Source organism: Lonchura striata, chromosome 1, assembly GCF_050655825.1.
Source record: "Lonchura striata isolate lonStrDom1 chromosome 1, ASM5065582v1, whole genome shotgun sequence".
Lineage (NCBI taxonomy): Eukaryota > Metazoa > Chordata > Aves > Passeriformes > Estrildidae > Lonchura > Lonchura striata.
In genome coordinates, this window is record NC_140703.1 from 93,410,564 (window position 1) to 93,422,972 (window position 12,409).

The 12,409-nt window shown below is 34.2% G+C and overlaps 1 protein-coding gene across 8 annotated transcripts in view; it reads right to left on the reverse strand.

Annotated features, from left to right (window-relative positions):
* Nucleotides 1–12,409, reverse strand: part of ATP11A (ATPase phospholipid transporting 11A) — a 122,829-nt gene that overhangs the window by 12,383 nt on the left and 98,037 nt on the right. For 7 of the 8 annotated variants that reach the window (XR_014949768.1, XM_085558745.1, XM_085558719.1 and 4 more), the window contains 8 exons: nt 11,782–11,956; nt 10,505–10,607; nt 10,101–10,246; nt 9,102–9,161; nt 7,632–7,759; nt 5,782–5,917; nt 631–696; nt 242–345 (listed from right to left, as the gene is read on the reverse strand). Coding sequence is in view for 7 of the 8 variants with exons in the window: in XM_085558745.1 (XP_085414871.1) it covers nt 242–345; nt 631–696; nt 5,782–5,917; nt 7,632–7,759; nt 9,102–9,161; nt 10,101–10,246; nt 10,505–10,607; nt 11,782–11,956 (918 nt within the window). In the remaining variant the exon portion in view is untranslated. Of the gene's footprint in view, nt 1–241; nt 346–630; nt 697–4,170; nt 5,095–5,781; nt 5,918–7,631; nt 7,760–9,101; nt 9,162–10,100; nt 10,247–10,504; nt 10,608–11,781; nt 11,957–12,409 lie in introns of those variants that run through there. The other variant, XM_085558759.1, reaches the window with a different exon arrangement.

Genomic DNA, 12,409 nt, shown 5'->3' on the forward strand with positions numbered 1-12,409 from the left:
TACCAAGACAAAACCCAGTGGTAGCCTGGGGTCTGATATTCTCCTTGCATTCTTCAAGAAGATTTGAGCAGACATTCATTGATAGAAGAGATGATCACTCTAGTTAGCAATTATGATGTGTTTAAAATAGAGTTCTGCATTATATAAATGCTAAAATTAATTTTGTGACAAAAAGATGCAATATAAAAACTTTATGTTTCTGAAACAACTTCTGCAATGCAATTAATACTAGGGTTCATACCAAATAATTCCTCCCCAGAGCAGAGAAAAGACAATGTAGAATACCAATGATCCCCAGATCACAAAGTGATTTATCCACGTCCAATAGTGTGTATCTATTGCAAGCTGAAAAAAAAAATATTATATGATGTTATTACTATCTAGCTGCAACAGGAATTCCCACAGGAGATAAAACAGAATTATAACATTTGAAAATAGGAAAGAATTCTACATAGAAGTAGTTAAAAACATCTTTCATGTTTGAGCACAGTTAAGAAGGCACAGATAGAAAACTCTCTATTTTAAGTAATAAAATAATGCATGGCGATATAAAGAAACAAATATAAATAAGCAACAATTAAAAAACAAGTTTTAAGAACGTTTCAGTGGATAAAATACAGCATACCTTACCTTAAATGTAACAGTGAATACAAGCACAGTAAACACCACTGTTCCAAAGGTCCAAGTTCCAAATACCTAGAAAAAATGGTCCAAAGCAGTTGTAGGCAATACTGTCCACTATGTTGTGAATTGTTCAGAGTAAACATCTTAAAACTTAGTATTGCTTTGTATCATGATCTGACACTTGAGCAAAAACTGAATTCCTACATGATCTATCCAGTGCACAGTGCTCTGGTTTCTTGCTGTGTGTACACACCTCAGATTTCAGATAGAAAAAGACCACAACCAATGCTCTGTTCTGAACTTCAAGTTCACACATATATTTCCTAATAAAAATCAAGAGTAGAGGGAAACAAAAAAGATATTTACAGCTATCCTTGCTTCAAAGAAAGAATGCAAGTCTGCCGATGGAGTGGTAAGACAATCTAGTGGAAGGTTTCAAAGAAAATGCTCAATTACTCAATACTCTGGATAATAGTCTTCACTAACAAACCTGCTCCTTGCACTTAGCAGCAAAGCTTGGGAAGGAAAGGAGCAGGCAACAGTGTGGGACCTCAGGCAACTCAACAGCTTGAGTTGTTTTTAAGAAGGAAAAGCAGTGGGTACAATATATTTTGAATTTAACAAGTTATTTGACACTTGGACAATAACAAAGCAGGGGTTGGCTAAATGGACTATTACTAGAGTTCAAAACAGGTTGAATCACTGGACTCAAAAGTCCTTGATGGATGTTTGGTTTCTGGTAATCAGTCAACCACACTAGGAACAGTGACTGGGCTGGAAATAGTAGAATATACCTGTCAGTAGCTGGATGGTGACAGAATATCATGAGCAAACTACCAGGTGGTATAAAAATAGAGAACAGCGCAATAATGAATGACAGTTTCAATCCAGAGAGACCTCTGCTGATTTGAGAAGCAGGCCAACAGATACCTTATGGAATTAAATAAGGAGAAGTACAAAGATTTGCACCTAAGATAGAGTAGTAACTGGCTGTGCAATGGCCGTGCTGAAAAGGAAGTTACAGTGGGGTTATGTGGACTACAGGCTGAATACAAGCCTATACTGTGCTCTCTCTATACATAAGGTAAACTGCACAGCAACTGGAAGGAACATGGCCACTGAAGAAAGTTTATTATTACCACCTACTCAGCTACAGTGAGGTTGAACCTGGAACACTGTGCTCAGTTTTGGGCCCCTCAGTTCATAAGTGATGTGAAAAAAATAGGAAATGATCGGTGACAGGCAACCAATGTGTTTAGCAGCCTATAGCTCTTCTGCAAAGAGGGGTGGAGGAGTTTAATCTGGTGAAGGGAAGGTTGAGAAACAATCTAGCAGCTTCCCACAAATGTCTGAAGAACTATAAAGATGAAGAACAGGAACAAATTCCTCTTCAACAAGAATAAATATTCTGCTTAGGTATTGTGATAATTTTTTCCACCATGAAGACAGAAGAACACTGGAATAGGTTGCCCTGGAATGGAATCTGCATCTTCAGAAATACTGAAAAACTGAAAAAGACTAGACAAAGCCTTCAGCAAATTGATTTGAATTATCCCTGCACAGAGCAGTGAGTTGAAGTGGATTATGTCCACTCTATACTTTTCCGTATGAGCTCATCCAGTATTACATGGCAGTGTATCCATGTGGAAAGACGATCAAATATGCTCTGTGTGAAAAATTCAGAGTGAAGACCACAGCCAGACACAGGACATAAATCAGTAGGAAGCTAGGCTAAGATAATGCAATCAACTGGGAATGGAAAAAAATTATAATAAACAGATGACTGGCCAAAAGATTCATTATTCTCAGTAATTATTTCACTATTTTAAAACTACTTACTGTGAGTCTATTGAATACTAGATAAAATCTAGAAAACCTTTAGCATTTTGATCTTTTACTTTGATATGTAATACAGGCTCATGCCGTCATTATATTTTCTGTGCTCTATAAAAACCTGTGCAGTTAACACCAGACAGGAATCTGGATCAGCAACTTCTAATCATGCCGTTTACCAGCTTTCTTCTTGCAGATAAATTTTACAATATTCTCATGTCATATGTAGCATGTCTCAGAGAGCCTACTGTCAGTTTAAGTTTCTGCACACTGAACAATTTATCCATATTTGCAATAAAAGCTGCTAGATGAAATAAAGAATTTGAAACAACCTTCCCCTATCTGTTTGTTAGGCTAGATAGAAAGCATTGGTCTGCAACCAAACCCCTTATCCACCTATCTTACTGACTCAGAAAGTAAGGTTCCAGCACAGGGACAAGATCCATAAAGCTGCTACTTTGGCACAGAGAAAAGTAAGCAAAGTAGTATAGGAAGGTGTGAGTTACAAAAATTCCCGATGTCTTTTTAGGTTTGAATGTCTCAAGATACTACTCATGCCTTCAGGCAATGAATCATTCTTTTGTAAGTCTGTTTGTTAACATCTAGTTTTGTAAGTATTTTTTCTATGTTCCACTCCTAGACTATCCAAGACTTTCCTTCCTCCTACTGTGACTGTATTTGTTGATCTTCCATGCTCCTGTTCAGCATTCTGCTCACCTATCTTCCTTCCTGTGTTTTGTATTTCTCACTCAGTTATTCCTTTTAACTTAGTCTCTGTCAACTATATTAAATTAATTGCATTTAATATACTCTGTATCAAATGTGAAGAAAAAAAAAAATAGAAAATCACCCAGGAAGTACATTTTATTATATGGGTAAATTAAGATGATATTTGCAATTTGCAGTGACTTCTACAATGCCTCCCTTTCTTCTTTATCTGATTTCTAACTGCATGTTTTTGCAACCGAGCATGATGTCCTATCCATAGTGGAACATCTTACACACAAATCATTATCACAAATTAATAAAAATTTATAGGAGATAAATCTTTGGCATCTTAGTTTTGCTTACCAGAAAATGAGTAAGGGAGGCATTTATGAAGTAGATCTCAATAACTAGAAGTACATTTTTTCCATTATTCTAGTAATATCACACAACAGGAAGCAAATAGTTTCAAACTAATTTCTAAATACTGCAAAACATTTTGGGGGGAAATTGTGTTTGGAAGCAAGCTTAATGGTACAATCATTTTAGTCTGATAGGCATCAATGTATGGGAAAGATCTTGACTTTGGCAATTTTTTATTAGTTTTGCAATTATAGCGATTAGTTCATTTGTGGGGGAAAAAAATCAAATTTTTGCTTCAGTACCCATTTTAACAATCTGGAACCTGACTTGTATTACTACGTATCACTCATGGCATTAGTGTCACTGTCAGCTCTTTTATGTTTTTTTACTGCTTTCTACCTTTCACCTGTTCAATAATAACATCTTGCAGTAGCAAACCTTTCAAACCTTCAAATACTTCACTAACTTTTTCCAGATAAAAGGGAAAATAACTGGGAAATAACTATCAACACCTATTAGCATTCATGTGTGTATAAACTCATGTAAGTGTCTCTGACTGTTCCTGAACACTTGAAATTTTCAAGCCTTTAAATCTAAAATTGCAGCTTAATATCTCTCAAGTTTTATACATAAACATAGGTATGCACCTCAAAATAGTAACAAATTTTCTATCACAGATATTCAAGACTCAGAATGTCCCCTCAAGCAACATATTATCTTTAAGTGTTAACATGGGTATCTAGTTGTAGACTTCAACATCTGAAATTTTAAGAATTAGACATTAATCTGGCTTTAGAGCCTTAGAATTAGATTGAATGTGTGCAATGGAAGATGACTAGAATTTCAGAAAGGAACTGAGTCAGAATATTTGCAATAGAAACGGTTTACAAAATTGGTAAAGGTATGGTAACTCTAATTATCAGCACCAAAAGTATATGGTGATGAAGAATTTTGGACATCCAACAGAGAGCACAATGGTACCAAAAAAAGCTATAGTGCAGTGTACAGTTCTGTCTAGTGGAAGTTCACTGTGTTCTTAGGAAAAACACTTTTTAACTAGAGTTCTCTCTCACACTAGAAGGTCATTTCCTTGACAGATGTCACAAAAGTGGTTTTTAATTATATGTGAACACTGCATTTCTAGCAAATGTGCATGCTGCATACAGGCAACAAAATTGTGTTTGTGTTTATTTTCTCTCTCACTTTGAGGACGTTTTCTAAAACCATTAAAGCATATTATAGCATAAACTTCTGTAAAAAATTTCCGTAGCAGAGTCAGCAACAAAAATGTAGGTTACAGAAAAGCATACAACAGAGTAACAAAATGCAAGGAAGCAAAAAGCTTTTTTAAAGTTCATGGCTCTTTACCACACCTCATATACCTCAATATACTTTGTATAATGTTCCTTTTAAGTACTTAGAGACTAGCTATAAAGAACATTTCTACCTGTAGGCTTAAATGATATTTTTACTGCTCTTTAACAGTTTAATTTAAGAACAGTGAAAGATGAAATGGATATCATGACAAATCCACAATAGTCTTACCATGTGAGTGCTGGTTGTCATTAGCTGAGGATAGGAAGAGAAGCAAGTAGCAAAAAGAAAAAAAGCACACAAATAAAATAGACCAAAATATCAATGGATAAAATAAATAAAATGCAAAAGTTCATAAAATTTGCATTCATGTGACTGCAAAGCAAGTAGAGAGAAATTATTTTAAGCTGCTATATGTAAAAAATAATTAAACTATGAAAAAGCTTGTTATATTTAAGATCTTTTATGATCATTCATAATGACTCTACTGAGAGTCTTTTGATATGTTAAACAGATATTCATCAGATGCATGTTAAGTATGAAACTGAAAAGTTACTGTATAAATTCAGAAGTAATACATGGAATCTATGCTATATATTGATAGAAGAGATGATCACTCTAGTTAGCAATTATGATGTGTTTAAAATACAGTTCTGCATTATATAAATGCTAAATTTAATTTTGTGACAAAAAGATGAAATATAAAAACTAATTAGTGTCCAATCCTATGTCTCTGCTTACTAATACACAGTATGTTTTATTGCATAGTTCAGATTTTATTAAACAGATAACCCATCTATCTCACAGTAACTCATAAAAAAGTTATCATCTTGCATGAAATATTGAAGAAAACAAATTTTTTAATTTTAAATGTGAAAATGTTAATTTTGCAATTGGCATTAAAAAAAAAATTACCACTGACTGATGAAATCCAACACTAACCTGTCCATTGCTGGTCACAACTGTGTTGTCTAACAATAAATAGGCACCAAAGAAAAATACCACAGCATCAAACACTCCTAGGAATGTCCAATAAATAAATGCACGCCAGCGCAGCAAAGCATTCTTGGCAACATCTCTGTGTGAAACAAGAAACGTATACTTGTTATCAGCAGGTTTGAACATCCCAGATAAATGAGATAATTCATATTGTTTCCTGAAAGCCACCACATTTCAACTGCCTACCACTTAAAATCTAACTTTTTCCTCAAAATGCCCTCTTTATGTATTTTTATTTAATTCTTACTAAACCCTTTTTACTGCTCCCTGTAATTCTGCTTATTTCAACAATGGCTTTGCTGTACCCACTTAGTTTTCAATCTTTTTAGAGAAGGTATCTCTTTTCCAGTGCTTGCTGTGTATGTCATGATCCACTGCAGATATTAAATGGAAACACTAGAGGTCTCTGGAGACATTGCTTTATTTCTCCTAGGATACTTATATACAGACTACTGCAACAAAATAAAACATGAATTTTATGTGGAATGTGAAACAAGGGGTTTGCACTTGGCTTGAAGCTTCAGGTCAAATACAGTTTCTTGAATGTTTTTCCACACATACAGGGATTTGTCAACAACAGAACTCCTTACTAACATGTATTTTCTTACTACAAAAAAAATTTAAATGTTACAGCTTGAGTTTTTCTCCACAGAATGAGTATGTATCAACTTGGCATAGAGTACAGAACGCAGAGTAAATCAGGACACGGCTAAATGAAAACCCTGAGTTACAGAAACATTTACTATCAACCAGTGCTTCCACCATATTAATTTTATAAAGACTGTCTGATGACCATATGAAGTAATTTCTCCCCAGAGATTAACAATTCAGACTGCAAACCCATATGTGGTCAACAATAGCCTCACCTGGCCCAGGACAATTACTATTGCCCAAAACAGCTTAGCAATAAGCTCTGTTAGGTATCAAAACCCAGAAGTTTCTGACAAATAAGCTCTGCTAGCGTTCATAAACCAAAAAAAGGCTTCTGAATTACCATTTCTAAATCAAAAACATTCAAAACATCAAAGAGAAAATAAAAATATTACTGTTAAAACTCAACATTAATCTCTTGTATTCTTCTTCAATTTACTGGTAAAAACATACCACTACATTGATTAACATTTGGGCAGCTAGTATTACTTCTTTCAAAGAATGTTTTTCCTTTGATTATCTACTGTTATCCCTCCCTGAAATGTACTGGCTTTGCAGCTACAAGGATCTAAACTGGACACTGGTCCTAATTTAGATGGCCAAATGCAGTTAATTGGCATGAACTGTATTTCAAATGGCTAAAAACCTAAAGAAGTCAATTCCAATGCACAGAAGTGAGTCAACAATGCAGAGGACAATGCTGGACACCACACAGAATATATCCTCTGATACTCTCTTAACACTCAGTCATCTTTTCTTTCAGAATAAAACATGCATATAGAAAAAACCAGCATGCGTTCTTTTTAAAAAATACTTTGGTTCCCCATGTTTCTTCCCCATGGTTGGAGGAAACAGAGAGTACTAAAATAAATCTCCTAATGTGATTTTTCTAAACAGTAATTTCTATTTTGCTCTCACTCCCTTTGCAGCAAATGCATGGTGTGGTTTGTAAATGTGCATATAAAAATACATGTTTATCTACTGTACTTTGTAGGCCATGCACATGGTCTTCAGCCCTTCAGTTGCAGTGTATCTGATGTTGATGTATCCTTGTGGTACAGAAATCCTGAGGACTTCCACTGTAACAGACACAGATCCCACAACTGAACAGTCAAACTTGGGGTACAGTGTTTTAATTTTACCTGTACAGGGAAGGCTCTCTCTTGAGTGTGTCTGGACTGACATGTTGTTCCATTAGACCATACACGAGGATAGGAAGGGAGGTGAAGCTGATATTGTACAGTGTTAGATACGCAGTATCATATAAAGTCTGTAGATGGAAAAGAATTAGATCAACTACTTTTAATTTTAAATTAAACCTTACTTTCAAATTAAATCCTCTGCACGAGACTTGATTTAAAATGAATACATGAACTCCTGCAGGCAACCAAAGTTATATTCCTTCAGAATGGAAGCAAATACCCCTGAACAGCTGCTAACTGATACAGGACACAACTTTCCACTTGTATTACATTTACCTGGAGGAAAAAGATCAGCAGAAAAATCCATTTCATGGACCAGTCTGGTCCACATACTGGCCCCACCTATTGTTTCAGCTGTAATACCAACTCCAAAGTACCCAAACTGAAGAGTGCATTCCTTTGGAAGAAGAAATTCTTCTCTGACACAACATCCATGTATCTCACTTCCCTTTTATTTCCTCACTGTCTATAAAATATGGAGATATTCAGAGAAGAAGCAAGACCCCTCCAGAGGTTTTTCAGCTGTGTATGACTGCAATGAGCTTCCCAAGCTCAGGAAGATCCTTTCTTTGTTACGAAAAAAGCAAAGATGAAACATCCCAATGTGTCTTTGATTCTTCTTCTCACTGAGATGCTTTTTCACATATGTATCATCAGTGTACCGGGGCTTTCTTTCAACAAATTCAAAGCAATAGTACTATTTTCTCCCAATTAAATCCAACTCTTACTTAATTTAATACTGAAAACATAAATCCTTTTTGTCTAAATTCAGTCATTCATTCCTTTGTTTTTTGCACCCTCATTCAGAAGCAAGAAGAGGTAGATCTTTTTGACACAAATTAGATGAGAGCAAGGGAGAAGAGAAAATAAAGAAAAATTAAGGAAGGCAAATACTGGGTCATCTCCTGAGTGACAGCACTTCTCTGCTGACCAACAGTTCACTTTTTCTCTATTTTTTAGTTTTTATATTTTCTTTTCAACTAATTGAATGCTGCTATTCATTTGAAATTTGTAATTCATAGCTGTTCATGCTAGAGAAGGCTAGTTTATTTTCTCATTTTCATTCTTGATTCTAAAAATGAACAACTGTTTCAATTACTCATTTTTCAGGATTTCGTTGCTTAATGTCCAGAAGGCCTAAATCTGACTGACTGTATGCTTCCCACAGACATTTCACTTTGCACTGCCATTTCCAAATATTGTATTTCTGTATTCCTTGACTTTAACATTGCTTTTGTGATAATTCATAAAACTAACTTCTGTAACTTAAATATAATTGCCACTTAATACCATATGAACCAAAAGTGATGTTCCTCTTTGTAAATTAACACTAAATTCTCAGAAAGATCATTTATTTTTGTTACAAAAAAAGCAAAATAGATAACATGATATTGATGAAGAACAACTAACCTGTTGAGAAAACCCACAGAAGAACTGATATAAAAACTGAGGAAAAATGAAGCAGACATTCTGAAAAACAAAGTCACTGTTGTCAAGCAAAATGCACTAATTTATATACAATGCTATAGATATGTATATCACAGTTTTGTATCACTAACAATAGTGAGCATTGCAGGAACAATAGATAAAACTACATATATTAAACCCCAATAGTCACATCTTGTAGTAGTACTGTTAGAAAAAAGCCCACTTAAAATATTTTCAAAACAATCATATAAGGCTATAGTTTGAAAATTCAAGGGCAGTGAAATTTGGGATCCAGGAATACAGTTCAGTTAAAGCAAAGCAAAAAAGGGACAATCCAAAGGAGGAGATAAACCATGATAAGCAAGCATGGATACTCTGGTTAGCATGGCTTCCAGCAAAGCAGCTGTAAGATGTTTCCAGTTGTAACCCCAAATGCCATCCTCTCCCAATTATACCTATAGTTGAACACTAGAACCCTGAATTACCCTGCGACAGCTCCTTTCTATAATCTTCCATTGCTTAGCAAAAGAACTTGGATTGGGTGCCAACACTTATAAAGAACAAAACTATGAACTTTCTCCACCTACACTATCCTAATGAATTTAGCATAACTTAATTTGCAGTGATGTCTAAGTTCTCAAATACCATTATCAATGTGATTTAGAAGTTCACTATAGAGACAACCTGGAAGATACTGGAAATAGACCAGTCTGAGCCAGAATTTATAGGATATGAAAAAATAAGTTACAATTTTTGGTTTTAAATGTAACATCTATTACAGAATCTATCTATATAAAAGCTATTTCACTTCATGTTCAGAATAAAATGAATAATCCCATTTCAGCACTGCATCTGGTATTCAAGAAAATCTCTTTATGGAATTGTTGCTGGTTTGTACCATTAGCTGCAGAAATTGTATATAGTCAGATATTACCATTTAAGTTTTTGAGGTTTATGTAATTGGAATAAGCATTATCCTACCTTATAAAAGAAGTATTGCACAAGTTCAGATATCCTAATGTAATAAAAATGCCCATGAACAAGCAACATTTTTTTCAAATGTTTAAATTTAGGTATTGCATAGTCACTGTTTCTTGCTGCTTGGCGACCTTCTCTGCCAATGATTCCTTTAAAAAACAAAAGAGATGAAGCTATTTAATAACTAAAGAACTATTAAAAAGATATAATTAATTACCAAATTATATAATAATGCAATGATACTGAGGTAATGGGAGATCACAACTATATCTCATACAATTCCTAGGCTAAATACACTAAAAGTCATTTATAATACATATAACCTGATTCTTTGAGATTGCCTATTTTTAAGAAATATATGGGTTTTGTCATTTCACTTGAAATAATATACTAAGGAGCAGACTTACCTATACCAACATGTGCTTCTAGAATCATACTGACATCATTTGCTCCATCACCAATTGCTAATGTGATAGGATGTTCTTTTGATAATTTAATCAACTTTACAATCTGGAAAAAAGATTTACCAGGACAGTTTTATAAGAAATTCTCTGAAGGAACACAAAAGCAACATTTCTCAATGTAACAACTATGCATAAAGATCACAGTTCCTTCATGCTACAAAGTATTTGTTCCAAACATTTTTAAAATACTTCTGAACTACTTTGAGAGAGATGAGACAGGAAGAAGGAAGAGCTGAATAATGGAAGATGTTGAGATTGCTTAATGCCGTGTCAGTGCATCAATAAATTAAGAGGGTTCCAGAGACAGAATGCACCATTTCAAAGAAATCCTGAAATGAAAGATTAAAACTTCTGCTTTCTTATCTGTGTTGAACTTTTTTCCTATGTTTAAGAAAATATATTGGACTCTGTATACCTATAAATCTATTGACATATAAACTGCCCAAAAATTTGACTTCAAATCTCTCCATTACAAATTATCACCTCTGTAAATATGGTAACTGAGTCAGCTGCAACTAAAAACTTCTACACACTTCCAGATAGTTATAGTGCTGGCTAAATACAACTGTTAATGTGAATAAGGGTTACATATGCTGTACCTACGACACTGAGAAAAAGACATGACAAACTGAAAGAAAAAAGGAATGCATATTCCAGTACTTCCTTTAAAAGTTCTTCAGGTATCTTGAGAGGCTTCAGTAATGAAAGGATCTATTTTCACTTGACACAAGCAACAAATGCAACAGTCAAGTATACTTAAAAATGGTAATGCACACACTTTTTGTCTGGATCCTTCTTGGCTTTCCACTTATGTTAAAAACAGAGAAAAACTATCACTCTGCAGTAATATGTAACACAGGTTCTTGTAGTGTTAAAAGAGTAGACCATACAAAGCTTGTTAGGTAAAAAAGAGAGCAGTTAGTTCATTTATTAAACAAGTTCATGTTAGCATATACCAACCATAAAATTTGAATAGTATGTACCTAAACCAAATTCAGGTGCACAGCTGGATCCTGTTTTAGCAATACCATTATCTAAATTGCTTACCAGCAGAAAGTCTCCCCTCTCCTTTCATTTTTTTTTTTTTACTTTCTCCATTTTAGAAGATAAAAAAGTGAATGGTAGCATCTTAAGTTATCATAGTAAGTCATATAGAGGATTAACCTTCAATATTTACATATGTGCATAGCTAGCAAGTCATTATGAAACTAAACACAAACCTGTGCTTTTTGCAGAGGTGCCATTCGACAGCATAACACTGCAGTGCAGTTTCTGCAAATATTAAGAAAGATGTCTCTGTAGTTACCAGAGCTCCCATCATGTCTTGGTTTCATTATTAATGATAATGCTGCTCCATCAATAATTAAACCATAATCTTGCGTATCAGATGAAAGTCTGTTCAGGGATAAAATATAAACTAAGTGTCACTATAAAATTCTCAGACACGTTTAAATCTGGCAATAAGAGTTATGTGAAAATAAATTAATGAAAAAATAATAAGTATAGAATACTGTAAAGATAATACATTAAGAAATTCCTTGTATCAAACTAGTATTTACAACATCTTAAAATTCTGGATTATGTTGAAAATTCAGTACTTCACCAGTTTGAATACATAAATCTGATACCTCAGTGACTTCACTGGTATGTATGAGTCTGTAATTAATGAATTTTCAGTTTGGTTTGAAAAGGTTCCAAGAAGTGCAGTGAGGTAAACCAAGTGGCAGGAATAAAGTTAATTTTGCAGCACATTCCATAACACAGAGGAAAAATAAGTTAAAGGGAAAGGCCTTTGGTACTCTGATGAGGAATTAGTTTTATTTTTACAGAAGTATATTGTGCATTGAA